Source organism: Alternaria incomplexa (assembly GCF_024043165.1).
Source record: "Alternaria incomplexa strain BMP 0042 chromosome Unknown scaffold_4, whole genome shotgun sequence".
In the NCBI taxonomy this organism is placed as follows: domain Eukaryota; kingdom Fungi; phylum Ascomycota; class Dothideomycetes; order Pleosporales; family Pleosporaceae; genus Alternaria; species Alternaria incomplexa.
Window position 1 is genome coordinate 1,957,374 of NW_026249853.1, and position 25,970 is coordinate 1,983,343.

The following is a 25,970-nucleotide window of genomic DNA, read 5'->3' on the forward strand; positions in this document are numbered from 1 at the left end:
ACGCGACGCGTTGTTTCAAGATCCAAACTTGGACTAAGTGCCTGGCCTTCCTTCACGGTGGTTGCGCGCAACTCCTCGGCTCAAGCCATTCCCTGTACTTCAAGCGGTGCTCCCATTCCCAACCTTGCAAGATCCCTACAAGCTTGCAAATCGCCATGACGCTTAGATCGTCACTCTATCTAGATAGGATCTGTAGCCATACAGTCCTCATCGTGAAAGCTCACAAAAAGCTGACATCGCTACTATAGCGTCAGAGAGCACGCTGAACAGGCGTGCCGTTGTTGCGCTGCCTACAGGTCCAGTGCATCCTTACTTCACTTCCTAACTACATTGATGCCCGAGTCCTTCTTCTCCATGAACTGTCGCATCTCTTCAAGATCGCCCATGTCGTCGTCACTATCTTGATCCTTTGGCTTTGTAGGTGATTTCGCGGCAGGCGTTGCTTGGGGAGGGTTCTGTGGTGGTGGGTCGCGCATCTCTTTGGTCTCGTCCTCCCATGCCTTCCTCTCTTCTTCGTCAAGCTCGTCGCGCCTGTCCAGCCACCTCTCCTGCACATCCCGAGCATCCATGGTTGCCCCGTTCTCGCGCATAGCCATTTGCCACACTGTGTCGTTTGCGCCCTCTATTCCACCCATCGCGAAGCCACCTGCCCGATCGATGGCCCGCAGTAGCGTCATCATGCTCTTCTTATCCTCAACCGCCAGTGTCTCGAACCCTACCAGCGCAAAGTCCTCGACGAGTTCTACGATAGCCTTGTTCAGCGCGGAGAACTTGGAGGTCGGCTCGTCATCGTCCGGATCCACGTCCTCGTTTGCGCCGGCTGTGGTGGGGCCCGGAATGCCGGACGTCTGTTCGCGGTTGAGGTGCGGCAGTAGGTACTGGAGATCTTGGACTTCGGTGTAGTAGTCGAGATTGAAGGGTAGATTGGGATAGTTGCGGAGGTTATCGATCTTGGTGAGAACGTTCAGGTGAGGCAGGTCCATCTGCAGCATGCTGCGCAGGGCGAGCAGGAGGGAGGAAACGTAAAGCGACGGTCGCGAGAGTATGATAGAGTCGGTCAGGTGTACAACGACGAGCTGGCGCATGTTAGCCTCCAGTTGCAAGCCACGGGCGGTGGGCGAATACTCGATACCCAAGTTTTTGTAGGCGGAAGAAGATGTTGCGCAGCGAGCCGTGGTGTGTGAAGAGCTCGACCTGGCCGGGGCAGTCGAAGAGAATGTAGTCATCTAAGCCTGTTAGTAGACTCCAGAAATGTGCAGTGTTGTCGCAAACCTCCTAGTTCCTTCAGGCTCTCTTCTAGCCAGTCGAAGTTGTGTTCCAATTCTTCGAGCGCGAATAGAATTCCTCCGTTCGGGCCCAGAGTCTCCTGCTCCATGATCTCGTCTATCGTGACCAGGTCTCGGACGTCTACCGCGGGCTGGTACGAGGTGTGATCGTTGGCGGGGTCGAGGTTGACGACAGCGCACTTGCGCTCGATGGCGCCCATGAACTGCTGCATGCCATCGCAGTACGTCGACTTGCCCGAGCCCGGCGGGCCTATGACGAGCTGTGCAAAGGGCATCGTGGTTGGTGTAAGCGTGACGAGGGAGTTGCTGGGGAACTTTTGGAGGGGCGTTAGCGCAGATCCCAAATGTTTGGCTTGCGGACTCCCGCGCCCTCGAGAGCTTCACTCCAGCGCGCAGCTTCCACCACGCGCAGCAACACATTTCGCCAACATGTCAAGTAAGCTGCTTATAACTCGCTACAGCAACTCTATAGCTACAGAGACTCGGACTAACCCAGCCAGGCCAATTCGAGCTTGCGCAAAACCCGACGGAGCCCATCTCGTCGGTCAAGTTCGCGACCAACAACCCAACACGCCTGCTCGTCTCCTCCTGGGACCGCCATGTCTACCTCTACGACACGCATGCTGAGCCCGGCGGCAAGCTGCTCCAGAAATTCGAACACCGCGCGCCCGTGCTAGACGTCTGCTTTGGGCGCGACGACAACGAGGCCTTTTCATGCGGGCTCGACTGGGAGGTACGGAGAATCGACCTCGAGACGGGCGCGCAGACCATCATGTCTACACACTCCCAGGGTGTTCGCAATGTCCTCTACTCCGCCCCGCACAACCTCCTGATCTCTTCATCATGGGACTCGACACTGCACCTCCACGACCTGTCGCAACCCGGCGACTTCTCTGCCATCCGCCTGCCGTCCAAGCCCTTCTCCCTCTCCGCCTCGCCCACCAAACTAGTTGTCGCCATGGCCAGCCGCGCAGTCAACATCTACGAGCTGGACAAGCTGGCAGAAGCTGCCAAGACAGGCGGCGGTGAGGAAGTGGGAGTGGAGCCGTGGCAGCAGCGGGAGAGCTCTATGAAGTATATGACACGCGCCGTGTCTTGCATGCCAAACGATGCAGGATACTCCAGCTCGAGCATTGAGGGGCGTGTAGCAGTCGAGTGGTTCGACCCATCTGAAGAGTCGCAGTCGCGCAAGTACGCGTTCAAGTGCCACCGACAAAATGTTGATGGCCAGGACATCGTCTACCCAGTTCACGCCCTCGCATACCACCCCGTCCACGGCACTTTCGCGACAGGTGGTGGCGACGGTATAGTCGCTCTTTGGGACGCAGTAGCAAAGAGGAGGATAAGACAGTACCAGAAGTTCCCTGCTAGCGTCCAGACCATCGACTTCTCCAACGACGGCAAATACGTAGCCATTGGAGTGAGTCCAGGTTTCGAGGACGGCGTCGACGACGTCCCTGACGGCGTGACCAAGGTCTTCATCAGAGAATTGAGTGCGACCGAGGCGTCCGGCAAGAAAAAATAGGCACGATGATGTATGTTCACGGCTGTATGGGATTGCAAGATAAATATACCAGTTGATCAATCGAGCTTTAGATGGCGAACGCCTTCCACTACCGATCCCAAGTTTTCAAATCAACTGAGGTTGGTCTCCAAAATGTGATGCACGTGCTTCAGCTCAATTAACACGTGGAAAGGACCCGCAATCGCTCCTGCACACAGATGCCAATCTCGCCGCTCCTACACAACCGCCGCGTCTTCTATGTCACCGACTCTAATCGCTCTCCAACCGGCATTGGTCGATGCGAAGCGCTTGGCAGATCTCCTCCCTCATACCTTTCCTGATGACACTGCGCTTGTTCTCCTCCCAGTTCCAGAGTTCAGCTCGATGGACGATCAGTACTTTCAGAACATTTCTCGTTCGCTCGATCAAATGGAGCATGCCCGAAGCGAAGTCTCTCACGGAATCATCTTCGCTGAGCTCAGGTCTGTCTATAACGACGTGCACCTCCTCTGTCTGAAGATCGATGATCTTGAGTAAGGCTTCCGAGAGATGCTCGGTCTTTTCCTCTGGATCACCGTCCCAGGCAATATGCGACTGGATGTCGTACCAGTCCTGGCCTTTTCGGACCACTGCCGGATTCTTTTCTAATAGCTGGAAGATCAACCGCGCTAGTACATTCTGCAAGGTGCTTGATCTGGTGCAGATCTCAAAGGCAACTGGTCGGGGTTGAAATAGCCGGTCAAGCACGATATCCACAGCCACTGGAGATAGCCAGGACAGTGCCACTTCACCGACACCTTCTTCATTGCAGCCCGAGAGCATGAGGAGACAGGACGAACTTTCTTGCCAGGCGCGCGCCTTTCTTTCCGCCATCAAATCCGATTTGCATAGCTTTGAGCGGTGTCTGTCGTCATCGAAGCTGGATGCTAGCGCCTTGCGATACTGCTTCAGCGAGAGCACGGCATCCTCGGTTCGATAACTCCCAATGTTCAGCGCATCGCGTAACGAAACGACCCTGGTTCTGTCTTCACGCTCGTAACTATCTGTTGAATCTTAGTATATCGACATGCATCATCGATTTCATACGTACCTTTGAGCTCGTTCGCAAGTTCATCCACGCGTTGGGCTAGGAGGACGTCGCATCTTATCCGGATACGCCGGAAGTTGTCCCTCATGTTTTGTTCAAGGACCTCAAAACCAAGTGGGTTTCCAAAATTGATCACTTGGCGTCCTGTTCAGTCGTCAGTGGAAGGAACTCAACTCTTGATGCTACAATGGCGCTATGTACCCCAAGTCGACCCAAGAAAGTAAGTTGTCGCTGCTCGCGCAAGCATGATGATGTCCTTGTAGGCATCAACAAGCATCAAGCCTAGTTTTGGCTCAGGGTAGATCTTCCGGTATACCTCCAGGTCTGGAAGACGATCAGATATCTGTTCCATTGCGGACACAATGGCTTCTTCGTTCTTGATCTTCAGCTTCACAGTCTTGCGCGGGTTAGCCATACTCCGATACGGCTTTCGTGGTTGGGCCCTACCGAGAAAAGCAACGCGAGTGTTGAGCCCGCTATCCCGCCGTATTGAGCGTCGGCTGTTTTGACAATGTCTAGGATTCCAGAGTAGGCATTTAGAAACCTATCGAACTGCATGACGAACCTCTCCGTCTTTGACCAGGCTTTTCGGACACCGTCAGATCGTCTCTGGTCCAGGGTAGTATGCGCTGCCCCAAGGTCTTCAGCGTGTTTGTGGACGTAGTTGGACAACACATCGAGTGGCATAGCATTTAGCGACTGCAGCAGATCAATCTCTTTCTTCGGATCTGTCAAGGGGGCATCATATTTCTCCGGCACGGAATTGAGAATGCTTCTCAGCTCTGCTTTGACTCCGAGCCCTGTCCGCTTGAGTTTGCTACTCAGGTAACTGTTGTGTTCCGCAACGAAATGCGATAAGGGCAAATGTTTCCTATTGCAGTCAGTCGAACTCATAACATCCACAGACTTTCCCTCAGGGTACGCACATCCACTCTGCATTCGGGAACCATTGCGACACCGGTCTTCGTTGCGTTTCATCTTGCCTGATGTCCATCTTTGAGTTTACAACAGAGATGCGCCGGCTTTCGGGGGAATTCACTGCAAGGAAGCGACCGAGCAGGGTATGCATGGCTCCTTCCCATTGCTACTACCGCACAGCTGAAACTTGCATAGGTTACAACGCAGGTTACCTATCCACATAATCCAACAATGCAGGGTTGCGACCAGCTTTAGAATTTCAATACGCGATGCATATATGGAGGCTGGGGGTGTACGAATCAGGGTTCAGGTTTTGCGCTTTGTCGCACTCAGCCTTGTGCGTGGCGCCTTCCAAGGTATCTCGTGTATAGGCTGACACATGTGAGATGATTGCAGCGACAACCCCGCGCCAACCCCTCAAACAAACCCTGGAAAATCAACGCCGAAAGATCAGTAACGCTCCGTTAGACCAATCGACGAGGCACTTGTGCCCAGTGATTGACAATACAGCCCACCCTTTCGAGTCCCGTCGGATTGTACACAACCCTGTCATCTTGTTGGATAATCTCGAATTACCAATCATGGCCCCCAATGTCGTGACCACTTCCGGTCAATACCTTTAGGGGGCCTCGCGGTTGCCGACGGAAGGTGTCGCATCATGTAGGCAGGCGCGTGGCTGGCGTTCGCCAAAGATACACAAAAGGGCCATCGCTACGATCTTGTCCGCACTACGTGAGAGCCCGATCGCAACTCTTTCCTTCCCATTCACGAAATGTCGCAGCAGCCTGTGGTGGACGACGCTACCGTTGGGGCAGACGAAGGCCTTGTATGACATGCTGCGCTCGTGCGTCTGCAGGTTCTAATGGATACCTAGGACACGGCGAAGACCCTGGAAACAACTCAGGTCCAGGACCAGTACATCAAGCTACTTCTGAAGAAGATAGCCTTGCTTGAAGAACGGCTTTCGATAACTAACGACGATGATCGTGCGTCACAGGTATGCCTTTAAACCCCATGCTTTTGAGTCTATTCGCTGACTGCGGCGCAGAAAAATGACGGCAAATCCGAGGCACCTGTTGAGAAGAACGATGCCGAGGAGGAAGAGGAACCCCGATACGTCATCATTGTGAACAAGTGGGATCCTGACACTGGCGACTACAAAGATGACGAGATCACGAAAAGTAACGAGAAGAAGGAGATTGGACCCAAACCTGAAAGTCGCAGAGCATTTACCTTTCGCAAGTCCACCATGTTTCGGCCTCGTTATAACATTGTCGAAACAGTCCTATCAGTGGCCCAGATCGAAGCCGAGCCATTGCAGAGGCTGATTGGCAAAATAACGTCAAAGCTCGGAGGAGACGAATTAGTCAAAAGCATCAGCTCTCCTTTTGAAAATCTGGTCTGGACGTGGGCAGAAGCCGAAGATGAAGCGAAGAAGTTTGTGGAGAGCGAGACGCCCGAGGAAAAGCAAGCCCGTATCGACCTGAGCGAGCTTATGCGGATCATCTCCACATCTTCAGGTATCCTACCTCTCGACCAGTACTTCAAAGAAAGAAACTTCTTCGATAATGAGAGGAGCATCTCGCACGCAGCTCTGTGGACGCTATTCCCTCCAGGTACCCTGATCGTCTCACACCCCTGCCTGGGTGAGCCTCAGATCTTTACCGTCGATTCGTGCGATTCTTTCATTCTACGAGAAGATCACACCTTCGATCTGACATGCTTCAGCTTCGACTGGACTGGCACAGAGTTTACCAGGGTACCGTTCGAGATGAAGATTCGCCACTAGGGTTCCAATCGGAAGAGCATCGCTGAGTTACCGTTCTATCCGCTCAAATATTACACTAGCCCAGATGAACAAGACATTTCATCGGATGACGCAATCGCTCGCCTCAAGGAACGACTTGTCGCTCGGGGGGAGAGGTTTGTCAAGCTCTGTGATCCGGGCAAAGGCAAACAAATGTTTACGTACTCCGGTGATGCGCACTTTCACACAGGACGTAGCTTTGTTGGGAACGATGATGAGGGCAGGCGCCTTCGACACGATGATGATACTACATCTTCTACCGACACCGGCGATGGACGGGTCAGCGAGGCTCGATACGTGCAAAAGAAGAAGGTAAGTCATTGCGTGTTTCTAACTTGGTTGGGTTGCATTTTTGATTAACTTGGTTCTAGATTGAGGGCACCACGATGGTCGATTTCACCTCTTTCTTCGAATATACAGCTCCAAACACTCCAGTTCTTGGAGATCTTTCCCAGTTCCGTGGCCAACTGGAGAACCTATCACCCGAAAAACGCGCCAACGAGATATACAGAGACATGTACAAGACTCACTGGGATCGACACCCCTCTGGAAAACCCATGTCGCCAGACCAACTCATGCATTGTCCTCCAAGAGTCCTCGGATACGCGCTGAAGCAGAAGAAGTGGGCGCAGCTCCTGGTAGAAAAACTCAACCCTCCCAACGACGCCGATGCAAGTGTCTTCTGCGACAAGTTGCAGCTCGACCCGGACTCTAAAGACTTGGTTAGATGGTCCGTGCAAGCACATGAATACGGGAAGGACGTCGACGCCAAGGGCGAATCCAAGAGCTTGCAAGACTTTGCTCCGAACAAGGGTAAGGGTCTCGTCATCATGCTCTACGGTAGGAGAAACCATTCGCGCGATAGTATTCCACGGCCACTAATCAAATATAGGCCATCCCGGCGTCGGAAAAACTTTAACCGCAGAGAGTGTAGCTCTCATGGCCGGCAAGCCTCTGCTTTCCGTTGGAGTATCTGACATCGGGATTGAAGGCGACAAAGTCGAAGCAAATCTGCAAAGAATATTCGACCTTGCAGGGAAATGGGAGGCCGTACTCCTCTTCGATGAAGCGGATGTTTTCCTCGAAGCGCGCGGTCGCGGCGAAAACGATCTGAGGCGTAATGCCATGGTCTCGGTACTCTTGCGCGTGCTAGAGTATTATGACGGCATACTGATCCTCACCACCAACCGCATGAGATCTTTTGACATCGCTGTCCAGAGTCGCATTCGTAAGTCTTTTGACCAGCACCTGCTGATTCAACGTTTTTCCTCTTGCTGATACACTTGCCCTAGACATTGCGATCAAATACGAAGAACTCATGCAAACGCAACAAATCGCCATTTTTGAATCCTTCCTCGTGCAACTCCAAGGTAAGAAACTCGTTCATAATTTCGATGACCTTATGCGATGGGTCGAGAAAGACAGTCGCAAACTCGGATTCAATGGCCGACAGATCAGAAATGTGGTGTCGACAGCTATGGGGATTGCTTTGGTGGATAAGGAGAATGGTGGGAAGCTGAAGAGGGAACATCTCATGCGCGTTGCCGAGCAGACGAAGCAGTTCAAGACTGATTTGATCGCTGAGGAGGAGATGTATAAGAGGTTGCAGAAGGGTATTTCTTGAGGGAATGTTGCAGTGAAGGTTTTAGTGCCTGCTAGTTGCCCTCCTCCCTGGGCCGTACTTAAATGCGTGTTCAGTGATGGTAAGCTCGATGAACTTCCAGAACGATCAGTTCAGCTCAAGTTAGTCATCTGTAACAATGCTGAACCATTCATCCCTCCATGTATCAAGACTATCGCCACTATAATGGTAAGCCCGTTGAGCCACAGTCTTAGTACATCCACCAGTCGGTTCGAAAAACACGATGACAGTCGGCGAGGCGTGATGTATCCACGGGCTAAGCCGCTGCTTCTCAGTGCTTAGTAATGCCCAGTGTGTATTTTGAATCTTCTGGCGAATGATCTCAGCCTGTCTTTGCCATGTAGAGAGAAGCTTGTCAGCATGCCGCTGAAGTGTGCCTAGGAAATGTCCCACACGGATACCATCTTCCTGGGTTACTCTAAAAAATGAACGCAAACGATTGTTATGCAAATGAGGCATGTATACGCCAAGTGTCTTGCAGGCAGGCTCCGTCAGGAACATGTCAGCTATGAGTTCTGCGAAGCGGCCGCCTGGTAGCGATCCTCGAAGTAGGCAAGGCTGGTTAGTACCTGCCTCCAAGGCGATTTTACATCGTCCGAGCTTTAGCTCCATGCGGTTACCAAACAGTTCCATGATGTGAGGATTCATCTTGAACTGGCTGAGGTCTAGCCATAGCGGAACTTTGGCCACAGGCGTAGACGCTCCCATCCAACCAAACCGTTGGTAAGATCTTCGGATGGTCAGGTAAGCGTCTTCGGATAGCGAGTTGGCTTGAGTAATTCTGGCTGGGTAGCAGACTAGCGCATGCTCGTGTTGAGCTCTTTGCGAATCATCCGTGGTCTGATTCTCGACAATAGCAATCTCATCTTCCGACGGTTGCATCCACGACGGACATATGGCCATATCGATAGGTTCGCCATGTTCAACTGGAGGACATGGAAAGTGAGAGCGGTACTGAGTCGAAAGGATATGTTCGATTGTACACCGCCAAAGACGATTGACGTCCCATGCGGTATGTTGAACCTGAGCCGTCGCTTGCCGGAGAATAAGTTCCAAGAGCTCGGGTATGAGGAGGAGGCGGTGGGTAGGAGTGAGTGGACTTATTGGTGCTGAAGCTTCAAGGTCCTTTGTTACCGTAGGCTTTGTCGCTATAGCTTTCGTTGCTACTGTGTGCTGCGGGACAGAACGAGATGTAAAGACAGCTATGCGCGCGTCGACAGCCCGAAGCGTCTGGCTCCGCCATTGCTCCACACTGGCTTCAAGATGTTCCTCCGGGCGCTGAGGGGGCAGTGGCCATGGGATGCGAGGAGGTTCTCGGCCCATACGTTCCTCATCAAGCGCACCGACGTACAAAGCTGCATACTGGACCGAGTCGTAGTCTATGGAGGAAAGGTCTTCATCCGGGAAGTACTTCGCAATCAACAGGTCGTGGGGATGGTAAGACATGGCGAGATGAGTATGAGTGGTAGGAGCACGTAATGTCCCGAGTCAAATTCCGTACAGATGGATTGCTATCGCATCGCCCCTGCAGTTCTGGGTGCAGGCTACAGCAGCTTCGACGGTTCTGCGAAGTGTCCGACGCGACGCGCTAAGTGGGGCTGGAGCTGGGGCTGGAGCTGGGGCTGGGGCTATCGATTACGAGCAGTCGGCGGTACTTGCCAATGACGCAGCCTCGGCGCTTCACGGTTGTCTACGTTGCATTCCGAGTGATTGCGCTCCAACGCTTACGCCGCACAGCAGCTAACACACATACATTAAAACCTGCTCTCACCTCTAGTCATACTCACAACCTCTCATTTCAACAGTCTCGCTAGCTCATATCCACCGCGACCATGTCCACCCGCGGGCAGTTCAACACAAAGAACCCGACTATCAAGCGCATATGTACGCGAGCATTGGGCTGTGACTAGTGACAAGTAGCTGACATGTGTCGCAGTAAAGGAAGCGTCGGAACTGTCGGTATCGCCCTCCTCGGACTACCACGCCGAACCTCTAGAAACCAACCTCTTCGAATGGCACTTCACAATCCGCGGCCCGCCCGAGCCATCACCCTACGCCGGCGGCATCTACCACGGTCGCATAGTCCTCCCATCGACGTATCCTCTCCGCCCGCCATCTTTCCGCTTCCTCACACCCACTGGCCGCTTCGAAGTCAACCGCGAGATCTGCCTAAGCATATCGGGCCATCATGAAGAAACATGGCAACCGGCTTGGGGCGTGCGCACAGCCCTCGTCGCGATACGGAGCTTCATGGACACGGATGCGAAGGGCCAGCTCGGCGGCATCGAATGCAGCAGGGAGGCACGCGAGCGCATGGCAAAGGACAGCGGCGCGTGGAAATGTGCCGGCTGTGCCAAGAGCAATGCTGACATCATGCAAGAGCGTGAGGAGCTCGTCAAGGAGGTTGAGGAGAAAGAAGGCAAGAGGAAAGACGATCAAGTCCCCGAAGAGCTGAGACTTGCCTATCGCGACGAGCTGGGTAAGGAAGGCCAGGACGACAAGCCGGTGGACAAGGGCAAGCAAAGGGCAGTAGAGAGTCCTGCTGAAGTCGCGTCGCCTGCCGCGCCATCAGTACCTACTGCTACAGTACCAGTCACAACCCAAACGCGACCCACTCCTGCTGTATCTACGGCTAGACCTACAAGAACGAGACCCGCACCTCCGCTCCAACAGGTCGCCCAACATAGTCCGGACCTGGCTTGGATCGATACTTGCATTTACGGAGTAGTGGCCGCGTTATTGTTCATGGTGCTCAAGAGATTCGTGTGAGTAAGCCATTCCAGGTTTACAGTTTTGCTTGAAGAGTCATGGTAAGATCGGCGCAGTGAAATTAGCACGGGTGTATTGGCGTTGAATGTCTGTTCATGTTCGTGGGGTATCACTTTCTGTTCCGCTTAAATTATCTGGTGGTTACTCGCGTGCCATGCTGTTCGAAAGACCTGGATGAAATGGCATGTTCCTTATCCATCTCTCAACCGATTTGAAGGGAGCTGGGGCGCTGGCGGTGCGTGTTAAATGGGATCATCATCGTAAGAGTCGTACATGGGCCATGTCTAGTGTTCGCTTCAAGTTCGACAGGTAGTACGAAAGGCTGGTTGTGTCTGAGACACATGAATCTCGACAGTAGGATACTCGTGAAATACTGCTGGTCGCACCTAAAGCACATGTTCGATTCGAAACCCTATGTTGTCACGGCACGTTTCACACGCCTTGCTATCATGTGTGACTAACTGAGGCGGGAGTTATCTAGCATTTGTCGTAGGATGGCGCAATTGCACAGGAACATCTACTCAAGCGAGCCTCTTGAGGTCGCGAGTACGATGAGATTGGGGTACGCTATCGTGATTAACTTCCGAGGTTAGCCTGCCATTAGCGTCTTGGCATCATCTGCACCTCGAGGTCCCTTGCCCTACAGAGTCCCATCCGCGACGCGACCATCCAAATGCGCTCCACCCCGCTGATTTCGCGAAATCCTCTTGTACATGCGTTATAGAAACTCGTCACAATCCGTGCACGACAGAAATGGCGCGACTATCGCCGCGCGTACGCGACTGAGCAGCCCGAACATGTCCCTGATCCTGCACGAAGCCAGCAATCGTCTTTGCAGAAGGACCAACCAATATGTCGAAATCCGCCTCAACCCCCCACTCGGCCCGAGTGCAGAAGGTGTGCACTCTCTGGACTCATGACGACAACTTTTCTAGAGACGAGATCATCTTTAATGGAGAGAAGTTCCCTGAGTTACCCACCAGTGCTGGTGCCCTCCTCCAGATTGTGGCGATACATGCAGACCACACTGTACGAGACTTTCACACAGGATCCAAGAGTCAGTCGCAAGATGCGACACACTTCCAAGCCGATGCGCTGCACAAGGATTCCAATATAGATAACCATCCGAAAAGAAATCGTCGGGATTCGATAACCATTACGATTGATGAGAATGGCTCGACCATTCCCGGTGGTCGCGAAATCGATGCGGAAAAAGCCTATGTTTTTGTCCCCAAACCGCTTCCTGCAGACTTGAAGACAAAGTATCTGAACCTACAAGTAAGATTCTCACGAATTAATCTTTTGCTCAACTAATAGCAACAAGGTTTCTATATCGGAGAGAATCGCGAAGGTATTCGGGTTCCGCAATAGGATGCAAGTTGTAGTGACGGAGGCTGATGAAGATGCTCACGAAGCTCATCACGTGGAGATAGTGTTCCGTGACGAATACCTAGCACGCGCGGATATGTGGCGCATGGCCATTGCCGAGCTCAGCAAGCGTACCGTCTACCGTGGCCAACGACTACTATTCATGGGTACCATCAAGGCCACGATCAAACACATATATATCAATGGCCAATCTGTCCATTCCGGGTACTTCTCGCCAAAATCGAAGCCCATCTTTCGCAGCGAATCTGCACGATACACATTGTTCATCCAAATGTCTAGAGAGATGTGGGATTTCGATACCGAAGGCGCTGGCGAAATAATGTTCAATAAGGTTGTCAGTGGCTTCCTTCCAGACCTCTTCAAAAGGTGGTTGAGGATCAATGCACGGCACTTGGTCACCATCATACTGTTTACGAGGATGCAATATGACGGAGAGCTTTTGGCAGATCAACCCGAGGGGACGACGAGCAACATGTCCTCGGAGTCGCATTCCGGAAATTTCAGAGATTACTACAGAGTGGTCGTGAGCGACATGGCCAGCGGTGATTGGATCAACATCCTGTATCAGCTCAAAAAAGAGTTCAGGATGTTTCTCCGAGAAGTATCTCTGGTCCGTAAGCCAGTGAAGCCTGTTTCTGAGATTGACGAGTCAAGCTCTGAAGACACAGCTACTGATATTGTCATAGCTGGTCGACCCTCTTCCGCAAGCCAAGGTAATATCCTGGAAGCCATCAATCTGGCTGCAGCCCAATTCGCGAAGGATTACATCGATCGAGACCTTGTTCGAACGGGTATCTCAGTCATAGTTGTTACTCCAGGTACTGGCGTCTTTGAAGTCGACTACAACATGCTCAAACTTACTACGGATACTCTTATTGGATCAGGTATCGGTATTGACCTCGTGTGTCTCTCGCCGATGCCTCTCCATTCCGTACCCTTGTTCAAGTACCAAACGCCTCGCTCAGTGTCCGATATGAAGGCTGAGCACGACAAAGAGCGCCACGGGGGCGCGAGCATGTCGCGCACAGAAGAAGATCAAACTCCACGCCAAAGCCAACCGGAATTCGGCTCTATGTCACGTGCATCCACTGTCCGACGCATACCAACAGACAACTCCCTTGACTCGTCAGACGGATGGAGGTTCGCAATGCCGTATTGGGTGGACGTCTCCTTCTGGTCCGGAACATCCGAAGAGATATTGGAACTCACAAAGCCACGAAAGGCTGACAAGATCGTGAAAAAGTCGCGCAAGAAGGGTCGTATCTTTTCTCTACGTTGTCGTTTGTATGAACTGCAAATGATGGGCGTTATGGAGAATGAGCTGGGCGACATTGCGATTCCCTACCTAGAAGAAGATCCAATGTACCCGCATCATCTGCGCGAATTGTTTGAGACCAACGAAGAGGGCGTGCGAACCGCGCAAGCAGTCAAGCCTTCCGCAGCTGCAGCAGGCTCATATTCATCGCGGGGTGACAAAGAATACACCGACGACCAGCTGGACGAGACAAGAGCTGCCCAGAAGGCTTGGATGGAGGCATACGATGGCGGGGTCTTTTCCCCTCTCATGGAAAGACACTCTACGTTGAACCAGCTCCAGATTCAGAAGCGAAGGCTAAGCGACGCCATCACAAGCGGATCCCCAGAGCTGTCGCGAAGTCTGCGTCTGTCTTCCTCTTTCCGCAGCACTGCCCCGTCACTTGGACAGTCAGCTCGGCCTCCGCCAGAAACAAGTTTTTCGCAACTCATGCATGAAAGATCTAAAGATCTTGAAAGCCAATCTCCTCGAGGAAGTACATACCGGATGCCTGATCCCAAGGGCGACGGATTGCCACGAGCCGATATATTGCGGCGGCAGAACAACATGACCAAGGGCATCGTTGGAACTGATCGCCCAGCGGCACATAAGAGAAGTGGCTCCGGAGATTCCCAAGATCATCGTAGAGCTATGCATGTGAAGCCAAACAATTCCCCAGCATCGAGTCGAAGGTCATCTCCTCCAAGGCGAGCCGGACTCTTGTCTGTGACTAGTGCTGGGACCGCCGCAACAACCCAGCCGGAACTGAAAAGTAGACCTTCAAATTGGTTCTTGAGGCAGATGAGCTTCGGTGGAAAAGCTGCGCCAGCTAAACCGACTCTTGGAGACGCCACCATCGATATCAGTCAGGGTAAAGTGAAGCCTGCAATGCTGACTGTTGAAAAGAATCAAAAGGGTGCTATCGCTGAAAGACTGGCGAGCACTCGCAACACTTCTACCGGTAAGCCATCACAGCCGATTGCAATTAAACCTGCATCACGAGCAGGTCCCATATCGGCTGAGTCATTGGCCTCCAACCGCGCAAGCCGTTCGATCGAGACGGTTAGGGGTGCGCAATCCGACCGATCCAATGTCCCTTCGCAACCTGGTTCAGTTGTGAGAGATCCTGGATCTACATTTTTACTTGCAGGAGCGAGAGGGGCAGGCGAGCACGTTGGACTAAAGCCGGACTTGTCTTCTAGTGCAGGCGCTAGAGATGCTCCACGTACTCTGTCGCCAACAAGTGCGATCGCTCCTTGGGCAGTCCTGGTCAATCCTTGCAACCCGAAGAAAAACGTCATAAGCTCCAAAAACCAATATCGGCGTTGGCACCACGTCTTCCCTAGGACCTTGAGGGCAGGTACTGTAAAGTGGAGATCTTTGTGTTCACCTGCTGCCGTACCTTTAACGCATGAGTGGTTTCCGTCTGTTGAACAGATAGCAACGCAATACAACGAAAGCCCATACAAGATTACGCAAAACGAGGATGACGACATTCTGGAAGCACCAAAGAGCCGAGAGTCTCTCATCAAAGAGTTGATTGCCTTTCGCCTCTCGCACGGATTTCAGATCATTGTCGGCTCTTCCGTAGCTGAATTTTCTGGGCGTCAAGAAAAGTCTCTCGCTAGCATCCTCGATCCTGAATACATGTCTAGTGATGGAGACACTGTTTTCATGAGCGTCGGAAACAATATCCACCAGCTGGTATGTGTAGCCGGAGGAGAGGTGGAGGTAAGAAGATACAACAGGAAACCTACCACGGCCTTGGAGTCATCTGCTGGTATTGATACGCCCTTTCCATATAAGCCTTTCATCCGCACTGCATTTGAGGATACCTATGATCCTAGAGAAATTGTGCTGCGACCACCACGGCGGGAATACAATTGGAACATCATTGATACCTTCTTGGCCGGCTATCACGATGAGTTTTCCGAAGTCCTGCGCTTTTGGCGAGCTCGATTCGTGCTCATACCAGTCGACATACCAGCTATGCATCGCAGGCCGTTGCCTGTGCAAGACTCACCCGAAGAGATACGTCTCGAGGGCATTCGTAAACTTACCCAGCTATGGCAGAAGTTTCGCTATATTCCCCCGGAAGAGCGCTACTTCCAGCCAGCATCCGTCTTGAAGCAAAAGGACCCAAATCCGCTTGCGATTGAGTATCACACACGCGATCCTTCGGCGGTTGTCGCGGCTGGTCCAGACCACTCTTTACTGGATGATACCGACAGCGAATTCCAGACTTCCATCTTCTCAGATGCGGAAAAGTATCACACATCCAGTATAGATCTCAAGAAACTTGCGGAAGACCTCCAGGGCGAAAAAGGAATTCAAATGCTTGATCGTCGGTGGCATCTGAAGCTGCACTACAATTGTTTCTTGGGTTTTGATCTTACCAACTGGCTACTTTCTAACTTCAAGGATATCGAAACCCGAGACGAGGCGGTGGAATTTGGTAACGAGCTGATGAAGAAGGGTCTCTTCCAGCACGTACAAGGGCGGCATCAATTCCGAGATGGCAACTTCTTCTTCCAGATTGCAGCAGAGTACAGGGCGCCGCGAGCCGAATCTCGAACAGGGTGGTTTGGCATGAGGAAGGTAGACAAGTCTGTTCCTTCCACGCCACTTGCGGAGGCGCCTCGGACGTCGCCACTGATATCGAAAAACATCAAGTCCCGTCCCGGTACCGCGGATTCTTCGTCCAATAGCTCAGGTTCACTCAAAGAGGGGGAAAAGACCCCAACGCGCGGTGAACCACACAAGCGAAAAGTCATCATGTCACGCGTCATGCGCTATGATGTCGATCCCAGAAAGCGTTCGTATCGGCCTGAAATCATTTCACTACACTACGACCGATTGCACAATCCCGACAATTGTTATCATATCCGCATTGACTGGATGAACGTTACGGCGAAACTCATTGAGGATGCTATCGTCACCTGGGCTACGAGTGTGGAGAAGTACGGCCTGAAGCTGGTAGAGGTACCCATCGCTGAGGTAGCGGATATTATCGACCATCATCCTTTCCGTTCGCCCTATGCAGTCAAACTTGCATTACAGCCTCCCCAAGTTCAGCCTGAGGCCGTATGGGACTCAACGAGCTTTTCCCCTCAGTACCCCAAAGTTGATAAGTTTGCTTACCATAAGCTTCTGCTGCGGAGGCTAAACTTTGTTCTGGATATGGAAGCTGCGAATGCGTTTCCGCCCGACGTTGAGGTCACTTACTCTTGGGGCACACCCGACTACAAGTACACGCAGTTCATACACAAGAGCGGAGGCTTGCTCGCTCAGATCACTGACGATGGGAACTTCCTTCTGCTGGCCAACAGGCTTGCGCATAACCGTGCCAAAGACAATGGCAGGATACGGCCTGTAGATCCTTATGAACACAAGAAAGCCACAACAGATGGAAGTCAAAGCAGCCGTCTACCCTCGACACCTGCAGTAGAGCGTGGTAACCCGCATCGTAGTCCGTTTGCCAGTCCTTTGGCACGACCAGTTCAAGACGCCAGTCTCCTCCACACCGCGCTCACATTCCACGATCCGAAATCATCAGCAGCAACTACTCCAGCGTCTGCATCTAACATATCGCTTTCTCCGGAGCAAGTCAAAGATGAAGTAGAAGCCTTTTGCTCGAACGCCTCACTCCTCTCCAGCTTTTACGCTGACGCTTTCCGCCACGCGCCATCTCCTTCTCCACGAATCTTGCCTGTAGGAGAAGACAAGATACCAAGCTTGGGGCTGCCACCAGCAATTAGTATTAGGGATGCCAGTCCGGCGGCAGGAGGTTGGACTCTGAGTAGTACGTTTGGGGGACCTAGTGGCATAGCTGGTCGCAGACAGGGTAGCGAGGGAAGCATGTATAATATGGGGAAGAGAGGTAGTGTAGTCGATGGCATGGATAGAGCACCCAGGCGACAAGATAGCCAGGGAAGTGCTGGAGCTGGAGTATGAGCGATGCAAGAGATCCACTGTACATGCATGTGGTAGTGCTTTGATCCTTAGACCTTGTGCTATTTCCTTGCGCGCGCTGGTGTAGTAGATAATTAAAGTGAGAACAGTTCGACACGGGCTGAGAACAGTCTCACAATGGATAGGTCTGGAGACCAGCCGAGATAATTTACTGTCCACGATGTGCGAATAGAAAGATGACTATGGACAACGCAGGATGGAGTAAATCGATATTGGTCCATGTACCATAGGAAGCAATCTTTAGGTGATCGGAAAGTAGATCTACCGGTGAATGCCATCGATCTCAACGAACTTTGAGTGCTATATCAGTATATTGCAGACGTGAATAAGAGAAAGTCAATCGCCACATGACTGCGTTCACCTGAGACCTCCATTGCGGCGTCAGGTCTTGGGTAGCGACTCTCCTCATAACTTGTTGACCCTCTCCCTCATCTCATCCAAATCCTCGCCTTCAATGGCATCCTGTTCTTCCTTGACGTAGCTCTTCACCGCTTCTACAATCTCCTCATCACCGTCGATAACATCGACCCAACCCCTCACGCCATCCATTTCCAAAACACCAACAACGCTCTCTGCAACCGTCGCACGGCTCGTCTTGCCACCAGCCCCAATCTTACCCATCTTCACCTTTCCAGCCGGCTCCTCAGTCAGCGTGCCAGGCCTCAGGCTGATACCACAGAAGCGCTGATCAGCGGGTACACCATCTTTCTCTTCCTGAGCCATTCGATCTTGGGAAAGTATCGTGAGGACCTCGTCAGCTGCAACCTTGGCTTTAAAGTAGTTTGGCAAGATTTCCGTGTTTACTTTCTGTGCCGCTTTCCAGTCTTCATCGTTCCACCAAGGCGCGCGGCCACGGCGGGAAGAAAGGTAAGATACTGTCAGGAATTTCTTGATGGAGGGTGTGTGAATGCTGGCTTTTGTGAACGCTATGGCTGCGTCGCGGTCGACTGCAAATGTCATCTCGGCGCCGCCCTTGCCGCCGGCTCCTATACGTTGTGAGCATACGCGGGCGATTCATGATACACCAGCCTTAGAAAGCACTTACCAGCGCTCCAGACAACCCAATCCGGGTTGACCCGTTCCAAGATGCGCTTCGCATCGGCCTCGCTCTTCACATCCGCAACACTATGGACCAGTACATCTAATTTCCCGGGCTGACCCTGTCCCAGCTTTTCAACGGCCGGTTGCTGAGAGGCAGTGCGTATCATGCTGGTCACGTTCCATGATTTGGCCAGCAGGAGCGGTGTAAGAATTTGGGCAACTTTGCCGTGACCGCCGATGAGGAGGACGTGGTGGGCCATGTTTACTGCAAGATCAAAAGGCAATTGGAAGAAGGGGTATACTGAAGTGCAGTAAATGATATAGAATGTCTACCTGAAATAAGAGTTGATGTTGGGAGCAGCCAAGAACTGATCAAGCGTCATTTTGTCAGCACTCACGATTTCTAAGATGACGTCGTGGGCAACATGTTTCCGAACATGTGCCGAGCAAGCTCCACCTGCATTGCGCCATCCTACCTCTTGCGCACGCATTCGTGTTCGTGCTCGCAACGGAGCAATTCCAGTGTTCAATCACAGTTATAGAGGAACATTAAGTTTTCTGACTTTTCCATTTCATTGATTGGTATCGCTGCCTGATGTTCAAAGCTACCCCGGAACTGCCACGCTCGTAGAAGTGAAGAAGACACAAAATCGTTGCGAAGAACTTATTCTCGACACTCGAAACAGGAATAAGAAAGATACGTTTCAGTAATACAGTGAGCGAGACAGTGCCCGCGGAGCGCTAGGAGGAAGAAACAGCGAGAGAGCAAGGGGTATGTACAGTATGGCTCATACTCGGGTGAAAGACTCCTGAACACCGTGAAGCATGCATTACAATGTAAAGTTGGGGACAAAAGGAAATTAGAGGGCACAATGTGTACGAATTATAGGGTAAAGGGAAAGAAGACCTCATGTGCCGGGTCCAGTCGACTTGCCCTGGTCGCCGGAATGGCCGGAAAACGGTCCTACAACAAATTCAGGTGTTGTGTCCATGTTCTGGCTGGGAGGACCACGGTACTCGCTGGCATCGGGCGCCAGGATAGGATCAGTCGACTTGGTGTCAGGATGCACTTCGATACCATCCTGAGCCTCGAGGTCTTGCTTCGTCGCATCGCGGCTGAACTTGATCGAGTCGTTGTCACCATGACCGCGGTCAATTGGCGACCAACCAGCGACACTACCTGCGACAATACCGGCCATAACAGTAGCTGGGCCGAAAGCGGAATTGGAGCGGGACCTGGTGCGACGGCGGCTGTTGGGAGTAGGAGGAGAACCATCATCTTGAGGACCGTTGTTCGGGGTGCCAGGGAGCGAATGGCTAGAGCGGGACTTTGTGAACATCTCCTTGGGATGTTGCACCTTGAACTTCATGGCGCTAAGACGCCCACCTCGGACTTTGCGGAGGAAAGCAAGCTCGTCACGGATCTCCAGTAAGCCCTGGTTCCAATGGTAATCATCGTCTGAGACGACAAGTTCGGGAGTTTGTTTGCGCCTGAAGAAGTCCGGGATACACTTGCGGATAAGTGCGTCGGGTATTAATCGAACGATGACACCTACGGGTAGTGAAAGGAAACCCAAGACTATTGAGTAACCCCACTGAGCACCGTTGAGCCTGGTAACCTTGAAGGCGACGCCACCAACGAAGATGATCATAGTCTGACCACCGATCATGATTGCCAGGATGACGATGAAGAACCAGTTGTGGGTGATACCTTCGAAAACGTTGAAGCGGTTGTCAAGTCGGCGGTTGTTCAACGCGTTGAAGATCTGCATCCAGACGAAGGTGTTGAAGACCAGTGCGGGCAGTTGTTTCTTTTCGTCGTCGCTTTCGTAACTAAGGATAGATTCGCCGGCGAAGTAGAGGATGAACGTGACGACCAACTGGTAGATTGCTTGACCGATGATCATCTTCCACATCCTCAACGTAATCAAAGGAGCAGACTTCGGATCGGGTTTTCGGTCGAGAAGGCTGCGTGTAGGAGGATCAGTTGCGAGGGCTAGGGCGGCGAAGGTGTCCATGATGAGGTTGACCCAGAGCAGTTGAACAGCAGTCAGTACAGAGGTTTGGTCGTTGCTAGATACGGCTGAGACGAAGGTAAGCAGGACGGCGGTGATGTTGACGGTGATCTGGAATTGCAAGAACTTCTTGACCGCATCATTGACCGCACGTCCCCATAGCAGTGCCTTGACGATGGAAGCGAAGTTGTCGTCCATGAGAATGATGGCGGATGCCTCCTTTGCGACTTCGGTACCAGCGATACCCATGGAGAAACCGACGTCTGCAGTCTTGAGAGCCGGCGCGTCGTTGGTTCCGTCACCAGTAACAGCAACAGTTTCACCAAGCTCTTTGAGGCGTTTGACGAGTCTACGCTTATCCTCCGGACTAGAACGAGCGAGGACACACAGCTTGGGAATGACGGCGTCCATGTCTCGCTTGGATAGCTTGCGGAAGGTAGGACCTTCCATGACGACTCCACCAGGAACGAGGATACCGCAGTCTTCGGCGATGGCCTTAGCGGTCAGAACGTTGTCACCAGTGACCATGCGTACGTAGACGCCTGCGTGCTGACAGTCTTTGACAGCTTCGCGGACGCTCTCTCGCAGAGGATCTTGGATACCAACAACGGCCAGGAAAGTCATCTTGTTGGAAACGTCTTTGAACACAGCTTGGCTTGGGTCATCCTCGTTCTTAGAGGACTCAGCGGGCGGCCAGCTCTCGAAGTCGCGATAGATGAGACCGATGGTTCGAAGAGACCGAGAGGCGTAGGTAGTGATGACTTGTTCAAGAGTCTCGCGGTTGTCGCTAGTCATAGATGTCTCAACAAGTTCTTTGTTGGCGTCGGTGACTATCTTGTCGCACATGCCGAGCAGAATCTCGGAAGCACCCTTGACGTACATTCGGTAGCGACCGTCGTTAAGCTTCTGAACAGCTCCAGAGCACTTGATAGCTGAATCGAAAGGTATGACCTGAACAATGTTGGCGTTGGAGCGCTCCTGAGCGACGTTGCCCATGCCAAGAAAATCGCGTGCGAATCCAAGTAGAGCGGTTTCCGTCTTGGAGCCAATGAAAGGATCAGGGCCACCAGCCGCGCCCTCGAAGGCAGTCGTGTTCTGAATGATGGACTGTAATAGAACATCCTTGACATCTGCGTTCAGGGTCGCAACAAATTCGGGAGCCGAGACATCGTTCGGATTTTCTACGGGGGACTCCACCACATCCTTGCCCTTGCTGCCGTCATCAACGGGTTCCGCTGATGGTGCCTTGAGTTTGTGGTCGCCAAACCGAAGAGCAGTGCCCAGCGAACCAGCGACGACCGTCATCTTGTTTTGTGTCAATGTGCCTGTTTTGTCGGAGCAGATGGTTGTCGCGTTGCCCATGGTTTCGCAGGATCGGAGCAGGCGAACCAGGTTATTGTCTTTCAACATGCGGGTGGTGGCGAAGGCTAAGGCAAGGGTAACGGCTAGAGGCAGACCCTCCGGCACGGCGACTACGATGACAGTAATGGCGACGATGAGAATGTTGAGGAAGTTCTGACCCTTTTCGGCGGGAGTAGCACCGCTTCCCTTGAGGCCGACAAGGAACTCAATGAAGAGTACAACAAAGAGCAACAGGGCAGCCGCTCCACCAAGTTTGGCGATGTACGTTGCGAGAACGTTCAACTTATTCTGGAGTGGGGTGACTTCGCTGTCTTCGCGGAGGGACATCATGGTTTTTCCGTAGCTGGAATGAACACCAGTCGCAGTGACCATGAAAGAACCGACACCTTCCGAGACTTTGGCACCCGAAAGGATGAATGGGTCGACCTTCTTCAAGTTGTCGTGCCTTTCGATAGCCTTGAAGGCCTCGTCTCCAGACATCTTCTTGAGCAGATCAGACTCTCCAGTAGCCGAGGATTCGTCGCATTTGATGCCGTGACCTGTGATGAGAATACCATCCACAGGGATCATGTCACCGGGCTCCAGATTGACGACATCTCCAACGAAAATGTCGTATACGGAGATCTCGCGAGTTGCGCCTGAACGAATTACCTTGATGGTTCTGTCTTCCTTCTTGCGGTTGAGCTTGACGAATTGTCGTTCCTTTTGCCAGTCGTTTGCAGCGCCTACAACCACGACAATGACGATGGCAACAATGATGGCAACGCCTTCAATCCATTCGACTTTAGGCTCACCGGGCTCGTGCTTTACACCGAAGGTCTGGTATAATCCAAGAGCCAAGGAAATGACGGCAGCACAAGTCAACAAGATCAGAACCTTGTCGTTGTAGGCCATCCATGCTAACTGGAAGATGTTCTTTGGTTTCCGCACGGGAAGTCGGTTGTCGCTGAATACGCGCTTCCTGTCGGCAAAGGCGTTTTCCTTAGCGCCAGCGGGCGCGCTGTCCGTGTGGGCAACCCCGTTTGGCGCGGATTTCTGAGGAGATTCTGTTCTGCTAGGTGTTGTAGCCTCATCGAATGTAACGACGCCATCAAGATGCTGCTCATCCAAACTCAGACCAGCCTTTCGGTCGGTTCGAAGTCCTTTTTCTATGCCGTCTAGGCCACCGAGCGCGTGGAATGCTGATAACTGCGTAGTCATGTTAGACGGTGGTCGAATGCGCTCAAGACGCAGAAACTTACACTCTTGGGGTTGTAGAGCTTTCCTAGTTGTCCGGGGGAGAAGGCAAACTTGTTGTTCTCGACCTCAAAGTCAGCCTCTGTGCCCGGGTCCGGCTTCAAAGCATCTTTATCGTTTAAGATTTCCGTTGGGCCTAGGTCACCCTTCAAAGTATCGCCTTGTGAGGATGCAACATAGGTTCCAGTGCTATTAGATTCGCCGTTCTCAGTGGCCGAGTCGACCGAGTTGCCCCGGGATCGCGCACCGGGTACGTTGAGTAGACCGGCGTTACTGTTCCATCCTGTCACCGGCGAGCTGATGTTATGCGGGCTCGTTGGCCGGCTCTCTCTGCTATCGAACGAGTGCGCGTTACGCAGCTCCTGTGACGGCTGCCTTGAGTGCGTGGGCGAGACATCGTCGTTGTTTGAGGATGCTGCTGGCCTGCTATTATCTTGGATGTCTCCTAGGGGTACTGAATCGCCCATGGTAGGGTCGTTGGTAGCAGATGTGTCGATGGTGATGGTCGGTGCCCGTGGTCTTGAAGGACCGTTGTTGGTGTCGTTGTCCGCCATGGTGGGCGCCTAGGAGCCCTCGAGGCTGCGATGCGAGGCTGAGGGTGGTAGGCTGTGCAAACAGGCAGGCAGGCAGACGAGCGATGGATGTAAGCGTAGCAATGTCAGGCGTGCACTTCCGGTGAGGTGATTAAGTTATCGAGGAGTCCTCATGCACAAAGAAGATGCAGGTTATGAGTGTCGCGGCAGAGGCGAGAGGGCGGTGCTGCAGCCGTGTGCCGTCACCACGGTTGCGCGTAGTCGAGAGTGGAGGCAGGTGCCGGTGGGCGAGTGCCTGCGAAAGTGTCTGGTACTGCCAAACTGTTTAGCTCCTTTCCCTTGCGTTTACACGTACAAGCAGGTGCTCAGCCACGACTGCCCAAGCTGCGACCGCGTGTGATGGTAGCCGGCAAGAGCGATGGGCGTTAGCGAGGAAGCTTACCTGATTGTACTGCGTCTCCGGACAGGGCGATTGCGCGAGAGAGGGACACGGAGAAGCTGAAGGGGGATTCCTATCACGTCGAGGGTGGCAGTGTTCCGGCGCTGCGCATGCTCATTCGCCGTCGGGGTGGCTATGGCAGTGGGCGTGTCTGGTGTACCTGGGTACTCGTCGAGACTATGCGGTGGCGAGACGACGCGTCGGACTGGATTTTCGGTGCAAGAGAATGGGAGCCGCTATCTCGAATCGCCAGGCAGAGGGCATAAAGACAAACAAGAGCCTCCTCCCGCCTGGCCTGCATCCTTGTTGTGCCTTCAATTGTCCAAGACTTGCACTGCCCCGATGCCAACCCTACGCTCTAAGCCGCCTTGGGCTGCGCTATTTCGCAACCAGCGTGGATGCGGCACTTAAGCGGGACGGCCTCTAGCCTAACCCCTCGAACGAATGCAGCCTCCGTTTCACCCCAGGATTAACCCATTCACAACTGTCCAGGCCAAGTCGCCTCTGCATCTACGTGCGTCGCCACGGTTTGCTGGCTCTCGAACAACTTTTTGCCATGTGGTCCCTCACGCAGCAGCGAGCTGGACACGACGACTATCAACGTCGCACATGTCCCGAACGGGTTGCCTTCCGTATGGCCAGTAGATCAAGGCCAAGCAAGCCATGCCTACCGTACAGCGTCTGAGCGTCATATTTACAAGTGATTCGATTTGATGCAACTGCTGGCGAGCGATCGCGCATCCGCCTGTCTACTCCTATTCTCTTGGCCGTGCCATTGTCACTAAAGGCGCAACAATATCACAGCTTCGTTTTTCGAGTGGCGGCCCTTCAACGCTTTAATCATAGTCCGTTGGGTTTGCCGCGCGCTCGGCCTCGACTATTGCTGCTGGCGGATGCTCCATCTCCACTCGTCCTCGGCTTTGTTGGCTCACAGTCGTGTCGTCTCTGCCCTCACCGCCCGCGTACCTGAAATCCATGATATGTATGGCTAAAGGGATGCGTCAATTTCAGACCAGCCAAGCTTCTGGAGCATCTTGGCTGTTCCGTGCCCATCTCCCGCCCCGACCTTGTTCAAGTTTGTTTGCGTCATTGGCGCTGTGATTGCTCTTATCGTCAACTTGGATCGCCAGGCGCATTGTCCGACACAGTCCCGCATCTTCAACACTTTGTCACTAGGGACTCGGCCCATGTGCCCCATAGTGTTCGTTAAGTGGCAACTGCCCACAGTTGTTTTACTCCAGAGCCGGCAAGACTGGCGAGAGCTTGTGCCCAAACCAAGCTTCTGACTCGAAGCTACAGTAGTCAGAGGCTTGCTGCACACAAGATCTTGACATGCTTCAGGTGACCGCTTCTGCGACCTTGGCGGCTTACCCCAGGGCACACTGCACCTGCAGCTGTATGATGTCCTTGTACATATGAGATTTCGGCCCTGAACACGCTATCGACGCCTCATCTCCGCGAAAACATTGGCGAGCATCATCAAGGGCGCTCTTCGGTCCAACGAGAACGCCTCGACCTGCCCTTACCCACAGCTCCAGAAAAACCATCAACACATGGAATCCATAGTACAACAGATTACTGATGCTCCACTCGACCGCAAGGAGCTATTTCAAGATGCATCGTAAGGGTAACCTTCCTTGATCACCTGCAGTAGACGTTGAGCAAACAGTCGTCAG

At 52.8% G+C, this 25,970-nt stretch overlaps 9 protein-coding genes across 9 annotated transcripts; 5 read left to right on the top strand and 4 right to left on the bottom strand.

Moving 5' to 3' along the window:
- Positions 1 to 314: 314 nt before the first annotated feature.
- Positions 315 to 1,561, bottom strand: J4E90_003896 (uncharacterized protein; the record flags this gene model as incomplete). The annotated part of the gene is made up of 3 exons (XM_051433463.1): positions 315 to 1,076; positions 1,126 to 1,226; positions 1,273 to 1,561. The coding sequence occupies 3 exons, from the start codon at positions 1,559 to 1,561 to the stop codon at positions 315 to 317; spliced, it is 1,152 nt and encodes a 383-aa protein (XP_051293361.1).
- A 154-nt stretch (positions 1,562 to 1,715) lies between these two features.
- On the top strand, positions 1,716 to 2,811 carry J4E90_003897 (uncharacterized protein; the record flags this gene model as incomplete). The annotated part of the gene is made up of 2 exons (XM_051433464.1): positions 1,716 to 1,722; positions 1,787 to 2,811. 2 exons carry the CDS (start codon positions 1,716 to 1,718, stop codon positions 2,809 to 2,811), a joined length of 1,032 nt encoding a protein of 343 aa, XP_051293362.1.
- Positions 2,812 to 3,060: 249 nt separating this feature from the next.
- Positions 3,061 to 4,292, bottom strand: J4E90_003898 (uncharacterized protein; the record flags this gene model as incomplete). The annotated part of the gene is made up of 3 exons (XM_051433465.1): positions 3,061 to 3,833; positions 3,881 to 4,021; positions 4,079 to 4,292. 3 exons carry the CDS (start codon positions 4,290 to 4,292, stop codon positions 3,061 to 3,063), a joined length of 1,128 nt encoding a protein of 375 aa, XP_051293363.1.
- Positions 4,293 to 5,567: 1,275 nt separating this feature from the next.
- On the top strand, positions 5,568 to 6,584 carry J4E90_003899 (uncharacterized protein; the record flags this gene model as incomplete). Its single annotated transcript, XM_051433466.1, has 3 exons — positions 5,568 to 5,621; positions 5,670 to 5,792; positions 5,844 to 6,584. 3 exons carry the CDS (start codon positions 5,568 to 5,570, stop codon positions 6,582 to 6,584), a joined length of 918 nt encoding a protein of 305 aa, XP_051293364.1.
- Positions 6,585 to 6,988: 404 nt separating this feature from the next.
- Positions 6,989 to 8,226, top strand: J4E90_003900 (uncharacterized protein; the record flags this gene model as incomplete). The annotated part of the gene is made up of 3 exons (XM_051433467.1): positions 6,989 to 7,442; positions 7,495 to 7,830; positions 7,895 to 8,226. The coding sequence occupies 3 exons, from the start codon at positions 6,989 to 6,991 to the stop codon at positions 8,224 to 8,226; spliced, it is 1,122 nt and encodes a 373-aa protein (XP_051293365.1).
- Positions 8,227 to 10,076: 1,850 nt separating this feature from the next.
- J4E90_003901 (uncharacterized protein) lies at positions 10,077 to 11,013 on the top strand (the record flags this gene model as incomplete). The annotated part of the gene is made up of 2 exons (XM_051433468.1): positions 10,077 to 10,128; positions 10,181 to 11,013. The coding sequence occupies 2 exons, from the start codon at positions 10,077 to 10,079 to the stop codon at positions 11,011 to 11,013; spliced, it is 885 nt and encodes a 294-aa protein (XP_051293366.1).
- An 852-nt stretch (positions 11,014 to 11,865) lies between these two features.
- On the top strand, positions 11,866 to 17,650 carry J4E90_003902 (uncharacterized protein; the record flags this gene model as incomplete). The annotated part of the gene is made up of 2 exons (XM_051433469.1): positions 11,866 to 12,291; positions 12,338 to 17,650. 2 exons carry the CDS (start codon positions 11,866 to 11,868, stop codon positions 17,648 to 17,650), a joined length of 5,739 nt encoding a protein of 1,912 aa, XP_051293367.1.
- A 423-nt stretch (positions 17,651 to 18,073) lies between these two features.
- Positions 18,074 to 18,969, bottom strand: J4E90_003903 (uncharacterized protein; the record flags this gene model as incomplete). The annotated part of the gene is made up of 2 exons (XM_051433470.1): positions 18,074 to 18,654; positions 18,714 to 18,969. The coding sequence occupies 2 exons, from the start codon at positions 18,967 to 18,969 to the stop codon at positions 18,074 to 18,076; spliced, it is 837 nt and encodes a 278-aa protein (XP_051293368.1).
- A 648-nt stretch (positions 18,970 to 19,617) lies between these two features.
- Positions 19,618 to 23,876, bottom strand: J4E90_003904 (uncharacterized protein; the record flags this gene model as incomplete). Its single annotated transcript, XM_051433471.1, has 2 exons — positions 19,618 to 23,274; positions 23,328 to 23,876. The coding sequence occupies 2 exons, from the start codon at positions 23,874 to 23,876 to the stop codon at positions 19,618 to 19,620; spliced, it is 4,206 nt and encodes a 1,401-aa protein (XP_051293369.1).
- Between the last annotated feature and the right edge of the window lie 2,094 nt (positions 23,877 to 25,970).